At 40.4% G+C, this 24,183-nt stretch overlaps 1 protein-coding gene across 1 annotated transcript in view; it reads right to left on the bottom strand.

The window, feature by feature from the left end:
* The window catches only part of SEPSECS (Sep (O-phosphoserine) tRNA:Sec (selenocysteine) tRNA synthase), an 84,575-nt gene that overhangs the window by 10,336 nt on the left and 50,056 nt on the right, over positions 1 to 24,183 (bottom strand). Inside the window, exons 9-10 of the mRNA XM_030191246.1 lie at positions 5,995 to 6,088; positions 1,045 to 1,135 (exon numbers count right to left, since the gene is read on the bottom strand). Of these exons, the coding sequence (XP_030047106.1) occupies positions 1,045 to 1,135; positions 5,995 to 6,088 (185 nt within the window). The remainder of the gene's footprint in view (positions 1 to 1,044; positions 1,136 to 5,994; positions 6,089 to 24,183) is intronic.

A 24,183-nucleotide genomic window follows, 5' to 3' on the forward strand; every position in this document is an offset into this window, starting at 1 on the left:
ATGGTAACCGCATTTTATTTCTTTTTGTACCACAGGAGCAAGGCTTTTTACTGCTCCCGCAGGGCAGTAATAAGTTTTATTCCCGTACCCACGGTAAACATGATAATTTTTTTTTTCTTTTTACAGCAGGTCCCCATCCCTGTGACATTCTCTAAATATGAGTTTAGTCAGTGGATCCCAAACCTGGTCCTGGAGGCACCCCAGCTAGTCAGGTTTTCAGAATATCCATAATGAATATTTATGAGACAGATTTGCATGCAATGGAGGCAGTACGTTCAAATCTCTCTCATGAATATTCATTGTAGGTATCCTGAAAACCGACTAGTTGGGGTGCCTCCAGGACCAGGTTTGGGAACCATTGAGTTAAGTGAAACCACAACAACAAGGGATAATAATAAAATGAGACTAGACGGAAAAATCATTACAAAACAAAAATACCCACACAAATATTAGACCAATCAAACATAACATGAAAAAAGGTTTTCAAGTGCTCATAGTTAGTGAGAAGAAAAACAGAACCTGCGGTGTCAGAAAAAAAACCTCTCAAGTTTTAATCACTGCACTGAACCATTATAAATCACCAAAACAGTTTTTAAATTGTAAAACTTAAACAAAAACAAAAACACAGAGTTATAGTGAAGGTATCCAAAGTGCACTAAATTTTCAGTGAAACGTTTTCAGATAGGAAAAATGTTACCAGAAGAGTAGTTATCTGGACTGGTGATCTGAATGCAAAATCTTAAATATTCAAAGCATGAAATACAGGTCCTTCACATAGACCATGTTTCAACAGACTGCCTCAAGGAAACCATCCACACCAAAATCTCCAATTAAACACTCGTTACAGAAATCTTCATATTCTTCTCAGGGCTCAAGTCCAGTTTATAATTGTAGCTCTCAAAGGGCAAAGCTAATATATGAACCAATTTTCATATTATGTTTGAGTACTCTAATATTTGTGTGGGAGATTTTTCTTTCGTGATATGACACATGACTTATCAGATCAAAGCAAGGATACTTCTGAAAAGATTCCTTAAAAATTACCTGGCTCCAGAAACTTGTCTTGTGAAAAGCATGGATCCCAACTGAGTAACAGCAGTGCTACTCTGTTCATCTAGATTCTTTAAGGACACAGCTAAAAAAGAGAAAAGTAAATGACATTACATTACTGTTTAATTCCAAATAGTTTTCTCTGAGGTAATCTTCCACACACTATATAATTTCCACATACTATATATAAACCACAAATGCTATTATGCATATCTGTTTATCATGTGCCGCACACAGTCAAGGCACTGATGGTCTAATTTCTCTTTGCAATCCTCTTTGTCAGCTTTAATGGAAAGGTTTGAGGAAAAGGGGGATTTCTCTAGCTTCAAACTGAATTTTAATAAATCAATGGCTTTGACTACTAAGGAAGAGGTGAGAGGGAATTGGGAGGGCCACTTTCCATTACAGTGGGCAACCTCTTATGTTCGTTATCTGGGGATACAGTTGCCTTGTAAAACTTCTATGCTCCATGATATATCTACTATAATAAAACTCACCCTCAACGTTCTGAGGACACTGACGTCAGTGAAGCCAAGCCCTGACTTCCTTCAAAAAGGTTTGTGGTGGTGAAGCCACCAAAATCGCTCCGGGCCCCACCCTCGAGGGCGGAGCTATTGCAGCACAACGAAGGGGTTGGCAGGGAGGGAGGGAGGCGGGAAATCGCTCCGGGCCCCGCCCTCGCCTCAAACGTCATGATGTTGGGGCCGGAGCAATGGCAGAACAACGAAGGGGTTGGCCAGAGGGGGGGTGGGGGGGGGTGTTGGCAACGAAAACCTTGCTAGCGCCCGTTTCATTTGCTCCAAAACGGGCCTCTTTTACTATATATATATATATATATATATATATATATATATATATATATATATATATATATAAGCAGTGGATTTTCCAAAGTCAATTTAATAATGCTCTATGGACTTTCCTTTAGGAAGCTGTCCAGACCCTTTTAAAATCCCGCTAAGCTAACCGCCTTTACCACATTCCCTGGCAACATATTCCAGAGTTTAATTACACGTTGAGTGAAGAAACATTTTCTCTGATTCACATTAAATGTACTACTTTGTAGCTTCATCGAATGCCCCCTAGTCCTAGTATTTTTTGGAAAGAGTAAATAATTCATGTCTACCCATTCCATTCCACTCTATTTTAAAGACCTCTATCATATCTCCCCTCAACCGTCTCTTCTCCAAGCTGAAGTGCCCAAGATGCCTCAGCCTTTCCTCACAGGGAAGTCGTCCCATCCTCTTTATTATTTTTGTCACCCTTCTCTGTACCTTTTCAAATTCCACTATATCTTTTTTGAGATGCAGCGACCAGAATTGAACACAATATTCGGGGTGCGGTTGCACCATGGACCAATACAAAGGCATTATAACATCCTCACTTTTCTTTTCCATTCCTTTCCTAATAATACCTAACAGTCAATAATACCTAGCTGCCATAGCACACTGAGCAGAGCATTTCAATGTATTAACAACAATGCTGAGATCCCTTTCTTGGTCGGTGACTCCTAACGTGGAACCTTGCATTACGTAGCTATATTTCGGGCTCCTCTTTCCCACGTGCATCACTTTGCACTTGCTCAAGTTAAACATCATCTGCCATTTATATGACCAGTCTCGCAGTCTTGTAAGGTCCTCTTGTATTTTTTCACAGTCCTCTCGCGATTTAACAACCTTGAATAACTTTGTGTCGTCAGCAAATTTAATTACCTCACTAGTTACTCCCATCTCTAAATCATTTATAAATATGTTAAAAAGCAGCGGTCCCAGCACAGACCCCTGAGGACCCCACTATCTACCCTTCTCCATTGAGAATACTGAAAACAACTCTCTGTTTTCAATCCTTTAACCAAATCACAATAGGACACTACCTCCTATCCCATGATTCTCTAATTTCTTCTGGAGTCTTTCATGAGGTACTTTATCAAAACGCCTTTTGAAAATCCAGATACAAAATATCAACCGGCTCACCTTTATCCACGTTTGTTCACCTCTTCAAAAAACTATAATAGATTGGTGAGGCAAGATTTCCCTTCACTAAATCCATGTTGGCTTTGTCTCATTAAATCAATGCTTTTGAATATGCTCTGTAATTTTGTTCTTTATAATAGTCTCTACCATTTTGCCCGGCACAGACGTCAGGCTCACCGGTCTATGATTTCCCAGATCCCCTCTGGAAACTTTCTTAAATATCGGCGTTACATGAGCTACCCTCCAATCTTCTGGTACCATGCTCGATTTTAAAGATAATTTACATATTACTAACAATAGTTCCGCCACTTCATTTCTCAATTCTATTAGTACTCTGCAATGAATACCATCCGGTCCAGTAGATTTGCTACTCTTCAATTTGTCAAATAATACATCCTCTAGGTTTATAGAGATTTCATTCAGTTTCTCCGACTCGGCAGCTTCGAATACCATTTCTGGCACAGGTATCACTCCCAAATCTTCCTCGGTGAAGACCGAACCAAAGAATTCGTTTTCTCTCTCTGCTATGGCTTTGTCTTCCCTGATCGCCCCTTTTACCCCTTGGTCATCTAGTGGTCCAACCGATTCTTTTGCCGGCTTCTTGCTCTTAATATACCTAAAAAGTTCTTATGATGCGTTTTTGCCTCCAACGCAATCTTTTTTTCAAAGTCCCTCTTCACCTTCCTTAATAGCGCTTTGCATTTGACTTGACATTCCTTATGCTGTTTCTTATTATTTTCAGTCGGTTCCTTCTTTCATTTTCTGAAGGATTTTCTTTTAGCTTCCTTCACCTCACTTTTTAACCATGTCGGCTGTCGTTTGATCTTCCTCCTTTTTTTAACACACGGAATACATTTGGCCTGGGCTTCCAGGATGGTATTTTTCAACAGCATCCACGCCTGATGTAACTTTTTGATCCTCACAGCCGCTCCTTTTAAGTTTTTTTTTTCACCATTCTTCCCATTTTATCATAGTCTCATTTTTGAAAGTTAAACACTAACATATTGGATATCCTGTGTATACTTACACCAAAGCTAATATCAAATCTGATCATATTATGATCACTGTCAATATAGAGGTAATTGAAATAACCCATTATTATGGTGTTGCCCAGTTTGTTAGCCTCCCTAATTTCCTTATCTCACAAAGCCAGGAAGCTTGTTCTTAATTTTCTATTATCTAACCCCATTTTTAAGGGGGGGGGTATTATTTCCATACTACACCCCATAGGTTGTGTGTGTGTGTGTGTGTGTGCGCGTGGGTGAAGGGGGTTTTATTTTTTTGATGGGACTGGGTAGTTCATATAATTTGGGTTGCTGTAGGTAGGGGATAGTCATACACTTCAGATGGCTTGTATTAGGAGTTGGTTGACTGAGGAGAATACTACTACTACTACTACTACTTAACATTTCTAGAATAGAGAAATCTCCTCTAGTTACTTATCTGCTTCTGCATACAATTGTTTTGTGTCATGACAACTATGTTAGTAGTACATGTTCAAAAACGTTTTGTTGTATACTATTCCATATATTGTGATTTTTTGTTTTTATTCAGTACTTGAACGTAAGTACATAAGTATTGCCATACTGGGAAAGACCAAAGGTCAATCAAGCCCAGCACCCTGTTTCCAATAGTGGTCAATCCAGGTCACAAATACCTGGCAAGATCCCGAAAAAGTACAAAACATTTTATATGCTGCTTACCAGCATTAGGGAAACAAGGAAAGGAGGTTTTTGCCCATGATGATTTAAAGGACCTCCCTAATGCTGGTTTACCAACGACGGAGTGTTCCCTTATAATGTGAGGCTTTTTCTCCTCCTATTTATAATTATTTTGTTACATCAGGAAAGTGTATGGATATTTTGTAGGGTTATATGAGACTCCAAATGGAGTCAGGAACATATGTACAACTTCTCTATTTTCATTTCTTCCTTACCACCTGTTTTCTCTTATATTCTTTTACTTTCTTGTCTGAATATCTGGAATGCCTTTACATTTAATAATTACAGATTGTAAACTGCTTTGTTTTGACCCCCCCCCCCCCCCCCAAGAAAGGTGGTGGTATATCAAATAAAAGTAACAATAACCAACAGCTCTGAGAGCTTGTTAGATCAAGTTATTTTTACATCCTGAGATCTATCAGATGCCATCATCCAGGTGTCAGGACTGTGTAACCAGCTGCAATGAAACTTGTCCCCTTAAAAACTATTATCAAATTTTAGATTCTTGCTTACTGTTGGAAACCCGAGTATGAACACTGTTTCTACTGCCAAAGAAAGCACCAGTCTAGATTGCTTTCATGTCTGCAAAGTAATAATTTGAACCAATTCCAACCAGAAGCCAGGGAATTGGCATTATAAGCACTTTAACACTGAAGATTCATATACAAATTCAGCACTGTTCATGTACAGAGAAAGTTGTACATTAATTTTTCATTGTTGACTGGCAAAATGCACCTCCCAAAATCATATACTAGAGGATTGATATGCATGTTAAAAAAAACCAAAAAAAACCCATTAATTACAGAGTATTCTTTCTTTCAAATGATGGCATAGCAATAATTTTCACAACTCACAAGTGAGATGTACTAATCTTGCAACACACAAGACTAGCTCAGTCAATCCAGGCATTTTCAAAACGGTCACAGTGCTCTCATTTAAGACAGAGTAATGTTCTAGACAAGAAAAAGGGCATGTGGCAACTAGATTTCATTGGAGGAGTCTTAATGCTTTTCCTGTAGCTGAATTTTGTTCTCTTGCAATTTTTTTCCCAAGCCCTACCAAATAACATGATTTTTGTGTTTTGAAAAATATGAATGAGACAATCTTTACAAAGCCTCAATGAAGTGAGAATGTCCGTGTATATCCTTACAGGATATACACAGACACATAACACTGGACAACAGTCCATAACAACCTGGATAAGAATTGTGTATTAAAAAAAATCCAAAGCAAGTAAATTAGTAACACACCTAAAGAAATAGGATTGTGTGGTGTATCCAACAGTTTCTCATTGTAGACCTCTGATAATTTCCTTAGTTCATTTGCAAGATACACATACATGTCCTATAAAAAGATAAACAGGACAAAACTTTGCAATTAAATTTGTTGGTTTTTTTTTTTTTTTGCAAGACTCAGACCAACTAAAATTTGTTCCTTGTTTTAGTTTAATTTATCAGAGAAGATATTTAAATGAGCCCAATAATGATCAGGATACTGAGGGAATAAAGCAAAGTTACTTACCTGTAGCAGGGTATTCTCCAAGGACAGTAGGACTTGAATCTTCACTTATGGGTGATCACCGATGGAGCCTGGGATGGGAAACAGTGCTTCAGCAATTTATTTAGAAGTGATGAGCATACTCACCACACATGCATGCCTGTTCCTGCCTCTGAGGGACCTCCTTAGCCTACTACTTAGCTAAAGGAATACAGTTCCATGGGGTAAGTCTTGCTGTCCTTGGAGACCACTTACTACAGGTACATAACTGTTTTCTCCAAGGACAATCAGGACCGTAAATTCAAACTATGGAACTCCCTAAGCCCAAGCTGCCTGCAACAAAATAAAGAGGGGAAGGGGAACCAATTGGTGCCACAATAGGCAGTTTTTGTTTCTTTGGAAATGGAATGGAAATGCTGAATTGGGATGGGGGAGGGAAGAGAAGGTGACGTAATGGAATGGGATTGAGGAAGATGCTGGCTTGGTAGGTGGGGGGGGGGGGGAGAGATAATGCTAGATCAGGCAGGGAGGAAAAAGGGATATTGGAGGATGCTGGACATAGGGTGAGAAGAAAGATAGGGGAGATGCTGAAAATGGGAGATGTAAAAAAACGATGGGGGGTGGGGACAGGGATGGTGACAGAGAGGGGATATGCTGGACATGGGATATAGGGAAGATGCTGACATGGAAGGGGAGAGGGACATGGAAGGATGCTGGATACGAGGGGAAGAAGGGTGATGGGAAGAGATGCTGGATTGACGTAAGGGAAGGAGGATATGCTGGATAGAAGGGGGAGAGAGAAAGAGTAACAGAAGGAAAAGATACTGGTCAGATGAGTAAAAATAGAGAGGGTGCTGTACTGAAGGGAGGAAATAGAAAGAGAAGGTGCAAATCTCTCTCATGAACATTTATTGTGGATATCCTGAAAACCAGAATAGCTGGGGTGCCTCCAGGACCAGGTTTGGGAATCACCAATCAAGTGGCTCAAAAGAAGCTGAAAGACACTTGGTTGGAGGTTTTATAAGAAGAAAGCCACGCATAACTAAACAACCTATGGCTGTACAAATGATGATAGACTTCAAATGCAGTACTGTACATCCTCACAGAGTTAGTCTTTAGACCTACCTCTGATAAATATAGAGGGCATTTAAGCAGTTTTTGTGTAGGGCAAGTGAAAGAATCAATGGCCTCTCTAACACCAGACAGTAAACCTCTTCCATTTAAAACGATATGCCAGGGGAGGCCACTAGACCACCAGGATTTGTTAAGGTAGGCCCGAAGAGGGCCTATAGGGTGGTCAGGCAGCTCGGAGAACATATTTGGCAGAAACCCAAACCTGAATTATGGGTCAGCTTCAGTGCCAAATCCAAAGTTTAGGTGGCCTCTATCAAGAACCCGTCCTTAGTTTTAGCTGTGATGCAAGTTGGGATTTGGGGGGACCTTACTGTCTTGGATGAAAGAAGAACCCTCTCGAGACTGAAATGAGTGTGAGGGTGGAGGATACTTATGTCTAAGACAGTAATAAGCCTTTCACTGCCTCTGCTCCAATAGCTCCTGGAGGCCGATCTTAGGTTAGAAATGGGCCTGGAGAGGGCTTTAAGGTGTGACTATGCTGCTTGATGAGAGAGAGCACCTTATCGGATTCCACGGCACAGCAAACCTGTCTGCACATCTTAAGGTCTGAGGCTCACACCCAGGCAAGTCTTTGGGTGCCTTTCTCAATGGCAAAAGTTCTTGATGCTACTCTTTTCCTTTGGCTATTACTGAGCAGAATTCCTTGCCTTGTCTCTATCACCTTATCAGAGGAGCACAGACTCAGACTCACTCTCAGTGAAGTCAATTGGTAAAATGAGCTTTTGCTTGTCTCGAACTTGTGGAGGCCTCCTATGGTGTCAAGTCACCAAGGATTTTCACTGCATCAGCGAAGCTTCCTCCCCTGATGCACTGGAAATGGATACTGGTGCAGCCAACCTAGACTCTGAGTCCCCTGCAGGTCTCGGTTTTGAGGCATTTCTTTCAGGTAGGCCATGGATGTTGAGTATCTATTAGATCACATCTGCTGTTGACATAGATGTTAAAGCTGCAGCATCATGTTGAGTGAAGTAGTACTACATCCACTCTTCAAAGTCTGCATAAGCTGCTCCTCCAAGGCTGCCATCAACAAAATAGTTCTGGCATCACGAAAGGAGTGAGTATCAGAACGGGAATCTTGGGTCCATGCCCTCTCTGATGGCACGAAAAGGTGAACAGTCCCAACTTTAAGATTTGAGGACACCAGTGACCTCTGTGCCATCCTTTGATGGAAAATGATGCTGAGACCTCTCAGCCTCCCGCCCGATACCCTGCATTATGTTCCCTTGGCACCAATGAAGATAAGGTTGAATCATTCTTCTGCTTCAGGTGGGATCAATGACTGCTCCCAGTGGGCTCTACCAATGCTCGACATCAAGGGTGACCAACAGGTGAATTTTCGAAACAGAAGGGTGCCTATCTTCCAACACAAATCGGGAGATGAACGTCCTTCTCACAAGGTTGCCCAAATCGGCATAATTGAAAGCCGATTTTGGGCGCCCTCAACTGCTTTCCGTCGCGGGGACGACCAAAGTTCACGGAGTGTCGGCAGTGTAGTGAAGGCGGGACTGTGGCATGCTTAGGAGATAGGCGTCCTTGGCCAATAATGGAAAAAAGAAGGGCATCCCTGACAAACACTTGGCCAACTTTACTTGGTCCATATTTTTTCACGACCAAGCATCAAAAAGGTGCCTGAACTGACCAGATGACCACCGGAGGGAATCACCTCCCCTTACTCCCCCAGTGGTCACTAACCCCCTCCCACCATTAAAAAAAAAAGTTTAAAAATACTTTTTGCCAGCCTCTGTGCCAGCCTCAGGTCCATCGCAGCAGTATGCAGGTACCTGGAGCAGTTGTAGTGGGTGAAGTACACTTCAGGGAGGCAGACCCAGGCCCATCCCCCCTACCTGTTACACTTGTGGTGGTAACTATGAGCCCTTAAAAACCCACATGGAGGTGCCCCCCTTCATCCCTAAGGGCTATGGTAGTGGTGTACAGTTGTGGGGAGTGGGTTTTGGGGGGCTCAGCACCCAAGGTAAGAGAACTATGCACCTGGGATCTTTTTCTGAAGTCCACTGCAGTGCCCCCTAGGGTGCCCGGTTGGTGTCCTGGCATGTGAGGGGGAACATTGCACTACGAATGCTGGCTCCTCCCACGACCAAATGGCATGGATTTGGTCGTTTTTGAGATGGGCGTCCTCGGTATCCATTATCGCCGAAAACCGGGGATGACCATCTCAAAAATGACCTAAGGACGACCATCTCTAAGGTCAACCTAAGTTTCATGATTTGGGCGTCCCCGACCGTATTATCAAAACGAAAGATGGACGCCCATCTTGTTTCGATAATGCGGGTTGCCCCGCCCCTTTACAGGGTCGTCCTGTGAGGGCGCCCTCATGAAAACTTGGGCGCCCCGTTTGATTATGCCCCTCCAAGTCACTTTCAACATTGATGCAGCTCCTCGACCCATGATGATCAATGTTTCCAATGCTGATGGACCAGTTTTCTGAAAAGCTTTTCTCTCTGCTTTTCTACCATAAAATCACTCTGATCTCTATGAACAACAATACAATGAGAAGGTTTATGGTCGAGTATCAAGCACTGCAGACACCATAAGTGGGTTTTCATAATGCATATGGTCCTGTTGCACAGGAAAGCATCTTGAAGATGCTGAGGGAGTCTTCTTTTGGGACACAATTCATCCAGAAAAATAGCAGCAGTAAAATCAAATGACTTAATGGTGACAAAAATACCCTGGCCAGGAAATCAAGAGCCAACACCAAAATTTAAAAAAAAAAAAAAAAAAAAGGAAATAAAACAAAGTTCAGTGAAAACTAAGGAACTATTGGGTAGATGTGAAAGACTATGTATGCCACAGCAACAGAATTTCAACTTCCAGGAGTGAAAATAAAGTTCAGAATTGCTGAGGCAACTGCAACAGAAACAAAGGTCCAATTGGCTCAACAGAAGATTAAACTGAGGAGGTCCAATGCTACAGCGGCATTAGAGAACACGTGTGCAGGCTTAGTGAGACTGCCCAAACACTTCTAGAAAAAGTTGCTATGGTACTGTGTCCCATAGCAGGATCCATTGTTGAAGCTACCCATAGTCCTGCCTGTCCTTGGAGAAACACATGTAGCAGAGATAAGAGTATAATTCTCAAATATCAGCACTTTAACTTTTTCATTTGGTATGACAGACAACAGCAATATGATCTCACTGAAAAAAAAACCTGGCATCAGAACTACTCTAGCAAATTATCAGATTTATATAGTCCTTTCAACGTGTTTTAAATATATTTATTTGGATTTATTAACCACCATTATGAAGGGATTCAACCAAGTGGTAAACAACAGGTGTTGCTTGATATAAACAACTTACATTGTATTAACAGCATATAAATAAAAATAATAAAATGACTAAATGGCTGAGTAACACAGTTAAAACAATGAGATGAACTTGAAAATAAGCAAATTAAATCCTACCAAATGGCAATACAATACAGTGTCAAATATACACATGAAAACAGCGGTAGAACATTCACACATTAGAAATTTGATAAATGTCAACACAATACAAATGATACACCATTATAGCCAGTATGATACAACATTCATATATAATACAGGGGTGGGCAACCTTGGTGGCTCAAGGGCAGCAACCCAGTCAGGTTTTCAGCATTTCCACAACGAATATGCATGAGATCTATTTGCATATAATGGAGGCAGTGCATGCAAATAAATCTCGTAAACATTCGTTCAGGAAATCCTGAAAACTGGACTGGTTGCAAAACTCAAAGACTGAGGTTGCCCACCCCTGATATAATAGATATTATATTCATAAAGTTAGCACAATGCAATGCAACATATTAATACACAGACAAGATGGGAAAAACAAAGGAGATAAACAGGTGGGTGAGTAGATTGAAGGCAAATTATATGTACAGTAAACAAAGGAATATGGTACTTGGTCTAAGCTGCAGGATACATGGCAAAGTAGTCCACATGCAGAGTGAGGAGATAGTTGCCACAAACATGGCTGTAAAGGAGAAGGGCCAGGCTTTCGCCTGCTTCCTGAAGCAAAGGTAGGTGTAGCACTACCGGGAGTGGGCTACAGTGTGGGGGCTACTCCTGAGAAGGCTCACTGGCAGGTATCACATCCCATGATTTCTTCTGACAAGGGTAGAGTTACAGTACTTCTTGAAAGGAGCGTAGAGGCCTCAGAGATATGTAAAGGGCTAATTAGTTCTTTAGGCACTCTTGTCCAATTTGTCTGAGGGCCTTGAAAACCAGAGATAAAGCTTTAAATTTGGCCCTCTAAGGTACTGGTAGCTAGTGCAGTTTCTAAAGGAAAAGTGTGATGTGGTCACACTGTTGTGACCCTCTATTAGTTATGCTGAAGCCTTCTGAATTCACTAGAACTGGTACAAAAACTTTGTGGTCTGACCAATATCTAAAGTAGTGGTTCCCAAACTTGATCCTGGAGGCACCCCAGCCAGTCAGGTTTTCAGGATACCCAAAGTGAGAGAGATTTGCATGCCCTGCCTCCACTGCATGCAAATCTCTCTCATGAAAATTCATTGTGGATATGCTGAAAACCTGACTGGCTGGGGTACCTCCAGGACCAGGTTTGGGAACCACCAATATAAATTACAGTATTTTTGTTGTCACATCACACCATCAACCAATGTGATCAGACTAGAGAAACACATTATGGGGCAATAAAGGAAATTCAGTGACCAGATAGGGAAAAGCAGTTGGCAACGTTAGAAATTTTATGCTGCACAATTCCAAGATAAACTGGAAACAGACTGCTATAGAGCCCAGTTCCCATCTCAACTTTGCTTCCTCTTTTCCCTGGCACGGATAATATCAGAAGGAAAAACACATTTGGACATCTGAAACTGCAGGCCAGATCCAGCCAAGGCTCTGCCCAAGCTCTATAGGAACAACTTTAAAACAAATATGCAACTAACTTAACTAAGACTGTGTACACTCTTCCAGTACACCAAATCCTTAAAAGCTACTAACCAGAAAATTTCTTTTGAGAGTGCTTCAAAGTGAAATACTTCTTCAAAGGAAGAAGTTTCTTGGCTTAATTCATAATTCAGGTTTCTGGTACAGAGTTGAGGGTGATGTAGCATTTATACTTCAAGTCTCTGAATAAAAGGTAGAGGCAAGCAAGGGTCCCATGATAGCAATGTCATAAAGAAACACTTACAATCTGCTTTCTGTCCCACTAACTAAACATTTAAGAACATAAGAATAGCCATACTGGGTCAGACCAATGGTTCATCTAGTACGTATCCTGTTTCCAACAATGGCCAATCCAGGTCACAAGTACCTGGCAGAAACCCAAATAGTAGCAACATTCCATGCCACCAATCCCAGAGCAAGCAGTGGCTTCTCTATGTCTATCTCAATAGCAGACTATGAGCTTTTCCTCCAGGAACTTGTCCAAACCATTTTTTTTTAATCTAGATACGCTGACTGCTGTTACCACATCCTCTGGCAAAGAGTTCCAGAGCTTAACTATTCGTTGAGTGAAAAAAATATTTCCTCCTATTTGCTTTAAAAGTAATTCCATGTAACTTCATTGAGTGTCCCCTAGTCTTTGTATTTTTATTTTTTTTTTTAACTCTTTCAAAAAGATTCACTTCTACTCATTCTACACCACTCAGGATTTGATTTATACACACAAGGCACTGAGGGTTGAATATGGAGGCTTCCGAACAAAGATGAATAAGGACATAGGACAGCATTTCTAATCTACGATAAAGGATATTTTAGGAGGAAATGTTTAACACTGAACTTTTCTGGAGATAAAAAAACAAACACAAAAAAACACAGGGTAATTTTTAATCTAATATGTAAGGTGGGTTTGTAGCTTCAACATCTGTTATTTCGGAATATGGGGAAAACAAAAACAGAGATCCTCTATGCTTGTCCCATGCTTTCTTGAATTTACCTCCACTGGGCAGGCGTTTCATGCATCCACCATAATTTCTATAATAAATATTTCCTAAGATTAATCCCCTTTCACCTTGATCTTACGATCCCTCATTCCAGAGCTTGCTTTCAACTGAAAGAGGCCTGACACCTGTACATTTATATCACACAGGTATTTAAAGTCTATCATATCTCCCTTCCCCTGTCTTTCTTCAGAAAAGAAAGAAAAAACTGGAATTTGAGAAATTACTCTCTCAAAATTCCAGTTTTTTCTTTTCTGAAGAAAGACTTCGTGTAGTCTAGAAATAGAAATCAACATATTCTATAGAATAATGGTGTATTACTGTGACATGACAAAACCTTTTTGAAAAATACTTCAGAAATGAGGAAAAGCTGTTGGGCCAGAAGATTCATGTTCCTTCTGGTTTTATAGAAAAGAGAAGTAGCTGTAAATTTCCTTTCCTTGAATCTGCTAGACTAGTCCAAATATCTGGGTGCCTTCTACAGTTTTGACTCTCCCAGCTGCTTAAGTGAAGGTTATTCCCACCTGTCCTGGATTGTGTGTCTGACTTAATCTGCCCAATCTGTATTGACTAAAGTCCTTAAAACACAGTTGCATCAAAGCCCTCCTTAGAGGAGAAGTTTCTGCCTCTGGCATCCTGTGGTTTTTTTCTCTACCAAACCCTTGACTAGTTTTTCCAGCTCTCCCTAAAAAAACTTTCCCATAAAGGGGAGTTTGTTCACCTGAGCCTTAGGTGCAGTATCTCTGCCCAAAGGTGCAGCACTAACCATCTTTTTGCAGTGATCTCAGTGAACATGTTCCTAACGGTGGTCGTTATCAAACGATATAAAGCATCCATATAATCAAGACTAGTGTAGCAGGGTGAAACCACATTTCCTTAACTGAGAATCTTTTAAACTAGGTTTTAGTTGACATTTGGAGAGAACTATTTAATACAGGCATTCTCTCATATCCATCCTATTAATAAGCTTTGGTTTGCAGTGGTAAAATAAGATATTTCAAATTTGTTCTTCTGGCAGTATTTCAAACATTATTCACTTCTCCATTAATCTCTCACTCTTTATCACTCCCTGGAAATAGATCTTTGCATAGCAAAGCCCCTGTTGTAAGAGATGAGTGAATACACTATTTAAAAAAAACAAAACTGAATAAGGCTTATGAAAATTACATTAATGGTCAGTAGTGACAGGTGAAGCCTTGATGAATGTTGCTGTTGCTATATGTCCTGCACTGTTGTCCTGGGTCCAAATATAAATGCTTCTAAATTTGTATTATTCCTAATCAAACAGAATTGATGCAAAAACCAAGAAATGTAACAGGCAACAGACTCATAAAAGGACTGTTCATTCTCCTATTTGACCTCCATCTTTCCCGGTATTCCAATTTTTAAAAAAGGAGATGCAATAGCTTTTTAATTAGAAAAAGGGTTCTCAACTCAGTCCACAGCACATACCTAGCCAGTCAGATTTTCAGGATACCAACAAAGAATATAAAGGAGATAAATTTTCATGCACCTCCTCCATTATATACAATTTTTTCTCATACATATTCATTGTGGGTATCCTGAACACCAAAAGGTAAAACAAAAAAGGAGGATGACATATCATATTGAAGGTGTCTGCAAAAAAGGGACGACATCTATCATCATATTGAAGGTGCCTGCAAAAAAGGGGTGACGGCTGTCAACACATTGCATGTACCTGCAAAAAAGGGATGAGACAGCTGTCAACACATTGCATGTACCTGCAAAAAAGGGATGACAGGTGTCAACTCATAAAATGTGGATAAAAAGAGGGTAAAAAAGAGGGGGGTGACATCATCATATTAAAGGTGCCTGTAAAAAAAGGGTGACAGCTGTCAAAAAATTAAATATACCTGCAAAAGAGGGATGAACACATTGCATACACTGTAAAAAAAAAAGGGATGACAGCTGTCAGCACATAAAATGTGCATAGAAAGATATGATTCCACCAGTCCTATTTATATGAACATAAAACTATAGTATATCTGTTTGTGTTTTATGAAAAATATTGCATCTATTGAACCAATAATAATTAGTTGTAATGAACAGCCCACATTACATTTATTACAACCAAAAGGGATGGAGAATGAAACTATAATCCACTTAGGTCTAAGAGGTACATAAATACTGAAATGAATAAATGAATGAATATTCACTGAATAAAAATCATACCCACTCCAAAAACAAACTGTGCAACAAAGAGAAAGAAAAAGACAATATCATCACTCAAAAGTGCTAGGAAGTACTCAGAATCAAAACAAAATGCTGGGTCTGCTCAGATGCCAAACAAACTTAGAGAGAATAGCAGCTAAACATGCAGCAGTAATCTAATGTGAACTGCACACCAAAAGAAACTGCCACAATACAAACATAGAACATGCAGTATAATTGAGTTTGTTTTTTTGTTTTAACCTTAAAAGAAATACATAAAAAGGCGTGACCCAATGCAAAGCCTTAAATACTATACCAAAATGCCAATGTAATTATACTTACTGTAGGAAATACTACTAAGCATTTCTATAGCGCTACTAGACAGCGCATGCAGTGCTGTACACTTGAACATGTAAGAGACAGTCCCTGCTCGACAGAGCTTACAATCTAATCAGGACAAACCGGACAAATACGGGATAAGGGAATTACTTAAATCCAATGCATCGTCTCAAACCAAAGAAAATGATACTAAAACACAGAATAAAATACACAGAAAAACTCTGTAAAACTAGTATCAAACCATAAATGTCACACGTTTAAGTGGGGTACAAGCTTTTAAAATAAATAAACCACCAAAAATAATGGAATGAATTCTTACTGCAAGAAAAGCATGTCACTCAGACACATTCATGTGAATAGATTGCAGTGCAGAAATATAAAGGTAAGGGGATGATGGAAATGACATCATCCAACACGGGAAACGATTTGAATTAAAAAAAAATGTAAACAAAATTTTATAAAAACCTGAGTGGTAGCACCAAATCAAACTGATGAAACAAACTTATGAACCACTGTGTGTCTAAGCTGAAGGAAACAAATGGTTTATCAATTACTGCAGGAATATGAACTGCGTGCCTCGAAAACAGTACTGATGTGCCCAAGTCATGGGCCCCAAATAACTGTCTTGTATTCAAACTAAATATGTGAATGTGTTTTTGACACCATATAAATATGACCATTCTGTTAAAAGTGAGCACCCTATCTTGTAATAGTAATCGTATGGAAAAAAAAAGCCTATCATGCTTCAAAACAGTTGAAAAAAAAAGAACCATGATGTATTTTGATATGTTATGTATCCACCCTAATATATTTCTGATAACAATATTCAGGTAGAATTGATCTATTTTGGATTTATAGTTTATGTACAATTAGAAAAAATGTATATAACTTGGAAACATGTTTGTATCTCTCATTTTGTTTAACATAATGATGGCCCCACTAGCCACTGCCCTATCCAGGTTAGGTTTAAATCCTTATATTTACGCAGATGATGTAACTATATATATACCATTTAGTAAGAATTTGGATGAAATTACCAATCTAGTCACTCTTGGACTGACCACAATGGACAAGTGGGCCAATTCTTTCCACCTGAAATTAAATGCTGAAAAGACCCATTGTTTAATTTTATCGTCTCAGTATAACGAATATAATCCTATCACTTTAAATACTCCCAAACTTTCTTTACTTATCTCAGATAGTTTGAAACTACTTGGGATTACAATTGATCGACATTTAACTCTGGAGACTCAAGTAACCAACACCATAAAGGAAATGTTTTATTCAATGTGGAGACTCAAACGAATAAAACCATTTTTTCCTTGAGACGTCTTCCACAATCTGATACAATCTATGGTCTTAAATCAGATGGATTACTGCAACGTTATATATACAGGATGCAAAAAACTACTCAAGAAATTACAAACGACTCAAAATACTGCGGCAAGACTGATCTTTGGAAAACCCAAATTTGAATCTGCAAAACCACTTTGAGAGATTCTGCACTGGCTCCCTATTAAAGAATGAGTAGCCTTTCAAGTATGTACAATAATCCACAGGATAATTTTTCGGCGATGTCCCTGAATATATGCTTGAGTTAATTGACTTAACACCCACAAACAGATCCAGTACCTCACGATCATACTTGAACTTGCACTACCCAGACTGTAATGGCCTTAAATACAAGTCAATTTACCTCCAACTTTGCATACATAGGCACTCAACTGTGGAATGTTCTACCCAAATCAGTAAAATCTACCCAGAACTACCTAAAATTCAGAAAATTATTGAAATCAGTATTGTTTAAGAAGGCTTATTCCCCAGGTTGAACTTAATTTGAATTAACATTTACCATTAATAAGAGCCAAGGACACTAATTACTTGTTATTATCTCTTGACTATTGCTGTTTAATAGTTACTTCCTATCTTATTCTCAATTTATACAATTGCTTTTTATTGCACTGTAGCCTTACTACAGATTTATGTAAGCCACTTTGCGCCTGTAATCAGTGGGAAAACGTGGGATATAAATGTAATAATAAAATAAATTTTACATTAAGAATTGATGTGATGGGTATTGTTGTTTTCTCTTTTCAATGGTATAGAAGGGAGATTTGGCAAGATGTACATTTTTCAAATAAATGCATAAAAAGAAAATGTGCACTAAAACCACTGTAATGCAAACTGGAGGAGCCCTGGCTCAACTGATGCAATTATTGGCTCAATTAACATCTCCAATCTGCAAAAATCAATTGATCAGGCAAGCCAGAATTATTACCACTGATAAGAAAAATATTTCCCTTTCCAAAAGGAGTAATGTTCTCAAAATTGCTGACCAATAACCTGTCTACCTACAATGCATAAGCAGTTCACTGCATAAGACACAGACAGAATATATAATCACATTGAGTGGAGGAGTGGCCTAGCAGTTAGAGCACAGGTCATGACATCCAGAGGTGCCAAGTTCAAATCCCACTGCTGCTCCTTTTGATCTTGGGTAAGTAACTTAACCCTCCATTGCCTCAGGTACAAACAAATTGTGAGCCCTCCTGGGACAGGGAACTACCCAGTGTACCTGAAAGTAACTAACTTTGAGCTACTACTGAAAAGGTGTGAACAAAATCCAAATACATAAAAAAAATAAATAAGCAGTTCGCTACAGTAGACATAGACAGAATACATAATCACACCGATTCCAAATGCATCATGGTGATAAAAGTGGAATATAATTATAGAAGACTAGTTAATGCTGACTAAAACCATCATAGACAGTGCTAAATCTCAGAAATTTCACAGCATAAAATGATTATAAGAAAGCCTTTGATAGCATCCTAAAAATTCCTGGGCTTTGCCTTGAAATGTACAAAATAAACTCTGGGTTGGCTGAGTACTTAAGTTCCCAATGAAAATGTAGCAAACTATATTCCATCTGATCTATGGACAGGTCATCATATTTAACAAGTATCAGCAAATAATATTTGTGTAATAAAAAGCTTTTTCAGATGGCATCAGGATGAGTTTTATCCAAAGACGTGCCAAAAGTCATCTTTCTTTAAAGGAACATTGAGCAAAACTGATCACCTCTCTGACTAATATAAAGGAACTTGAAGACGAAGAAGCAACAAGTAACTGAGAGAAAAGGACAACAAAGAATATTACAGAAGATAAAAATTGATGTTGAACAGCACAGAATAAGGAAAGCCAGTGGATTACAGAGAAAGACAATTTACAGCAATAATTGGAAAAATCTGATTAGAACATACATACGTAGATTCTCTAAGGAACAGCTGGAAATAGTTACTCATCTCATAGCTGCCTGTAAAAGTTATAATGGGAGAAAATTTCTATACAGAAAAGCACAATAAGATGGCATACCTCATCCATTGGAAACTATGTAAAAAAAAAATTACCGGAAAAGCACTGGGATCAAGAGAATTATAGATAACTAGTAAAAAAGGCCCGTTTCTGACACAAATGAAACGGGCGCTAGCAAGGTTTTCCTCGGAGTGTGTATGTTTGGGAGAGTGTATGTGAGAGTGACTGTTTGAGAGTCGGAGTGAAAGTGTGATTGTGTGAGAGAGAGCGTGAGTCTGGGTGTGAGTGTGTTTGTGAGAGAGTGTGTGTGTGAGAATGAGAGTGTGTGCAAGTGTGTATGTGAGACACAGTGTGAGTGAGAGTGTGTGTGTGTGGGCGAGAGAGAGAGTGTGTGTGAGACACAGATTCTCTGTGAGAGTGAGTGTATGAGACCAAGCGAGTGTGTGAGTGACTGTGTGGCACATAGAGAGTGAATGTGATACAGTGTGAGACAGAGTGTGTGAGAGTGAGAAAGACATTGTATATGAGAGAGAGAGTGTGAGCCGTGCCCTCCCAATCCATGGCCATCTGTCCCCTGCCCCCTCCATTCATCCTTTTCCAGCAATTCCCCTCTGTCCGTGAGCCCTGCCCTCCCAATCCATGGCCATCCATGTTTGTCTGTCACCTGCCCCCTCCATTCATCCCTATCCAGCATTTCCCCTCTCTGCTTGAGGCCTGCCCTGCAATCCATATCCATCCATGCCCATCTGTCCCCTCCATTCATCCCTATGCAGCAATTCCCCTCTCCCTGAGTCCTGCCCTTCCAATCCATGCTCCTCTGTCACCTGGCCCCTCCATTTTTCCCTATCCAGCATTTCCCCTCTCTGCCTGAGGCCTGTACTGCAATCCATATCCATCCATTGCCCATCTGTCCCCTCCATTCATCCCTATGCAGCAATTCCCCTCTCCCTGAGTCCTGCCCTTCCAATCCATGCCCATCCATGCTCCTCTGTCAACTGGCCCCTCCATTTTTCCCTATCCAGCATTTTCCCTCTCTGCCTGAGGCCTGCTCTGCAATCCATATCCATCCATGCCCATCTGTCCCCTCCATTCATCCCTATCCAGCAATTCCCCTCTCCCTGAGTCCTGCCCTTCCAATCCATGCTCATCTGTCACCTGGCCCCTCCATTTTTCCCTATCCAGCATTTCCCCTCTCTGCCTGAGGCCTGCTCTGTAATCCATGTTCCTCTGTCCCCTGCCGCCTCCATTCATCCTTTTCCAGCAAGTCCCCTCTCGCCCTTCCATGACCCCCCCCCCCTCGCATCCATGCTACGCTCTCTCCCATGTCCCAGCCTGGCCCGCCCTCTTCTTCCCCCCCCCCCCTTCGCATCCATGCCCCCCCCTTCGCATCCATGCCTCGCATCCATGCCCCCCCACCCCTTCGCATCCATGCTTCCTTTTTTTTTTTTTTAATTCTTTTTAACTTTACCTCCGTGGCGGTTCGTGCAGCGAAGCGTCAGGGAAGGAGGCGGCGCTCCCGACGTCTAGCTTTCCCTTCGCTGTGTTCCGCCTTGTTTTGAAGGCGGAACACAGCGAAGGGAAGGCTAGACGTCGGGAGCGCCGCCTCCTTCCCTGACGTTTCGCTTCCGGATTTGTTTGTTTTGTCGCGAGGGCGGGGCAGAGACGGCTGGCTGGCTTGAAGGCTTCACACCACGAATCCCCGAACCCTTCAGCCTCAGCCTGGGAGTGACGTCAGATGGCTTCAAGGCTTCAAGGCTTCAAGGCTTCAAGGCTTCAGGGCTTCAGGCTTCAAGGCTTCAGACTTCCGGCTTCAAGCTTCCGGCTTCAGGCTTCAGGCTTCAAGGCTTCAGACTTCCGGCTTCAAGCTTCCGGCTTCACAGAACGTTCACGGTGCGTTTTATTATATTAGATGATGATGACGAGGTTATCATTACTTGAGACATCTCCATTGCAACCAACACAAAGCCTAATGCAAGAAAACTGGGTGAAGTAGTAAAGGAGAAAAAACAAAACAAAACGAAGATGACATCAATCATATGCATCATATGGAGAGAGAAAAGATCCTCAAGTAACAAGCAGTACAATAAGCAACCAAGAAAATGGGTCAGAAAGATATAGAATTTTTCCATTACTCTGGATGCCACAAGTATAATTAAAATCACTTTGATAAATTACCTATACATATATATTTTTGAACTTCAAAAGAAATTTCTGTTTGGCAGGAAACTACTACTATGGTGGGCATTTGCAGCAAAACAGAGAAAAAGATCATACTCCCTGGTTTAGGCATAAGGTTCAGTACTGTTATGGCATGTGCCCCTTGTATACAAAGCTCCTGGCAAAGAAGTGTGCTAAAAAAAAAAACCTTACTAGTACTTTAGAGTTTCTTGTGTTCTTTAGTGAATCTACTTTGTGGAAGTGTTTACTGGTCAGTGTTCGCCAGTTTTCTGTATTTTCTAATTTGTGTTTAGGTTCTTGGTACAGGTATGGAACACAAGAGAAGGTGTATTGTCTGGGAATGGACAAATATGGTAGACAGGAAAGGGATAAGAGAAAACAAACAGAGTATAAGAGGATGTGGCAGGGAGTGAAGAGTCAACTCTTCAGCCAGAAGCTGTCAGGGGTCTGACTACAGGCATTGAGAGCTGAGGCTGCAACTGGGACATACACCTCACTCCATCACTGCCCCTCTTTCCAACCAACTCTCCGCACACCTTGCAATTCACATGCAATATTATAATTTTTGGCCTTTTCTCGTATGTGGGCAAGTGATAGAAGTCATTCAGCCAGTTACAGTGGGCATGGAAGAGGCAATCCAAACAGCACCTGCCCTTTGGAACCTGCTCTCCACGTCAATGAAACTCAGCATCTCCTCAGCTTTCAGTATGGAAACACTGAGGCCGAAGAAAATCAGGTGATTGGAATCTCCCTTGATTCATTTTGCCATGGCTAATATCCATGACTTACCGCAACCACCAAGCAACAGTGCTGCTGCTGAGGTGGTCAGAACTTGCAACCTGTCAGTGCCTCACCACAGACAACAGGAGGACCTGGTAGAACAATTGGCAGCAAAACTGAAAGTTTATTACAACAGTAGTACAGTGGAAGGGTGGTGGACCTTACGAAACAAATAGAAAGGATATGAAGATAAAATGAGGCGCTGGCTGCCCATCTAAGCTCAAACAGAATTCAAAATGGCCTGTATAATTTTTTTTAATTCTAAATGGCTGTTGCTCTGTTTCTTACTCACATTTTACCAAATCCTGCAATTAGATCTTCATCACATTTTAAAGAGTCTTGCTGCTTGGACTTTCCTTCAATCAAGCATACTCACTTTAAGTGAATTTTAGAAAGTTTGTTTGTATTTCGACTCAATCTTTCTGATGTTTAAAATGGATGTTATCACATAGCTGGCGATTTCCTATTAGGGGACATATCCTTGATACAGCACTTAGCAAAACATGTCGGATGGTTAAGTCCTCGACCCGACACTCTTATTATTCAGATGAGTATATATTGGAAATACTTTAAGAATATTACCTAAATACTTAAAAAGTCTAAATGTTTGAACGTTATTGTGAGTGAATCTATGAAAATAGAACTTTTCGATCTTTTGATCAGCGACGTGCTGTAAGTCTTTCACCATGAACAAGTTTGCACTACCGAGACCATCTTGATCTAAATTTATTTTATGCTGATGAACACCAGTCTTTCATGATTTTCAATTTAAGTTCTCAGTAAATTATTAAGCTGGTGGTTACGGTATATAATATAGATATGGCATAAAGAAAAGTCAAATCACATCCCCATAATACAGAGGGCACCAGAAATGGTTAAGCCCTCTAATAACTGGCTTCAGTCCTTCAAAGTGTTCTTGAACATCAGGTCCTATCACACTAAGACAGATTGAATTTCTAAACTTAACTTGCGTCTCTCAGTTGTTCTCACTGTTGACATCTCAGTATAATAAATCCCAATAAATAAAAATAAACAAACTACAAATATAACAGACTACTGAAATAAGCTGTACACTGAAGGATGGAAATTAATCTAATGCAGCTATTAAAGCCATAAAATTTAACTTGGAAAGGGTAAAGGGGGATGTAACTTTTAAGAAAACACATTAGGAGGCACGTTTTCAAAACACTTACAAAATTACATAGCAACCTATGGAACTTTGTAAATAGAAGTGCTTTGAAAATAAGCCCCTAAATGTTTAAATCCTAAAAAATGAAATACACAATCTTCCTGTTTTTATTAGTCAGCCAAGAGTATCTTTTCCAACTATTTTTCTTTGGAGAGAATGCCAGAACGCAGCTGTTAGCAAGAACAGCAAAGAGAAAGATGTAGCTGACCCAAACCTCTGAAAAGCATCTACAAACCAACTAATGGACAAGACTTTGTGATATTATGGTAGAGTCCAATCAATAACAGAACTGCACATGAATTAGAAACGAAGATAATCAATCAAACACCACATCAGTACTGAGTTTCTTTCCCAAGATACCTTACTTCAGATTGCATGCTCAAAAAACCCCAAATACTGGCTATGCATTTTCCATTCTTATCAAAAGCATCCTTAATAAAGTGAAAGAATACAGACATTTAATATCATACAAAGCTTTTGACACCAGAGACACAAAGGGTGGCCAATCCCAAAGCTGAAGATTTACTACCGCAATGCTGGAAATTGATGGCCAATAAGGAGAAATTAGATCTTACCTGCTAATTTGCTTTCCTTTAGTCCCTCCGGACCGGACCAGGATTGGACTGTTGGGTTGTGCCCGCCTACCAGCAGGTGGAGACTGAGAAAAACTCTGACTCTAGAGAGCCAATAGGAGCCCTGGCCATGTGACCTTAGCCTCAGTATTTGAATAACAAAGCAGGAAAGAAAGAAAGAACTTCTGTGCCGTATGGAATCCTAGCAGCCACAAATTCCTCGGCAAAACCGAGTACTAGAGCTCACCAGCAACTCTCACCAGAGAAGTGGTATGGCCCATTTGTATTAGAGCTCGCCAGCAACTCTCACCAGAGAAGTGGCATGGCCCATTCATATTAGAGCTCACCAGCATCTC

The sequence above is a fragment of the Microcaecilia unicolor genome, chromosome 2 (genome assembly GCF_901765095.1).
Source record: "Microcaecilia unicolor chromosome 2, aMicUni1.1, whole genome shotgun sequence".
In the NCBI taxonomy this organism is placed as follows: Eukaryota; Metazoa; Chordata; class Amphibia; order Gymnophiona; family Siphonopidae; genus Microcaecilia; species Microcaecilia unicolor.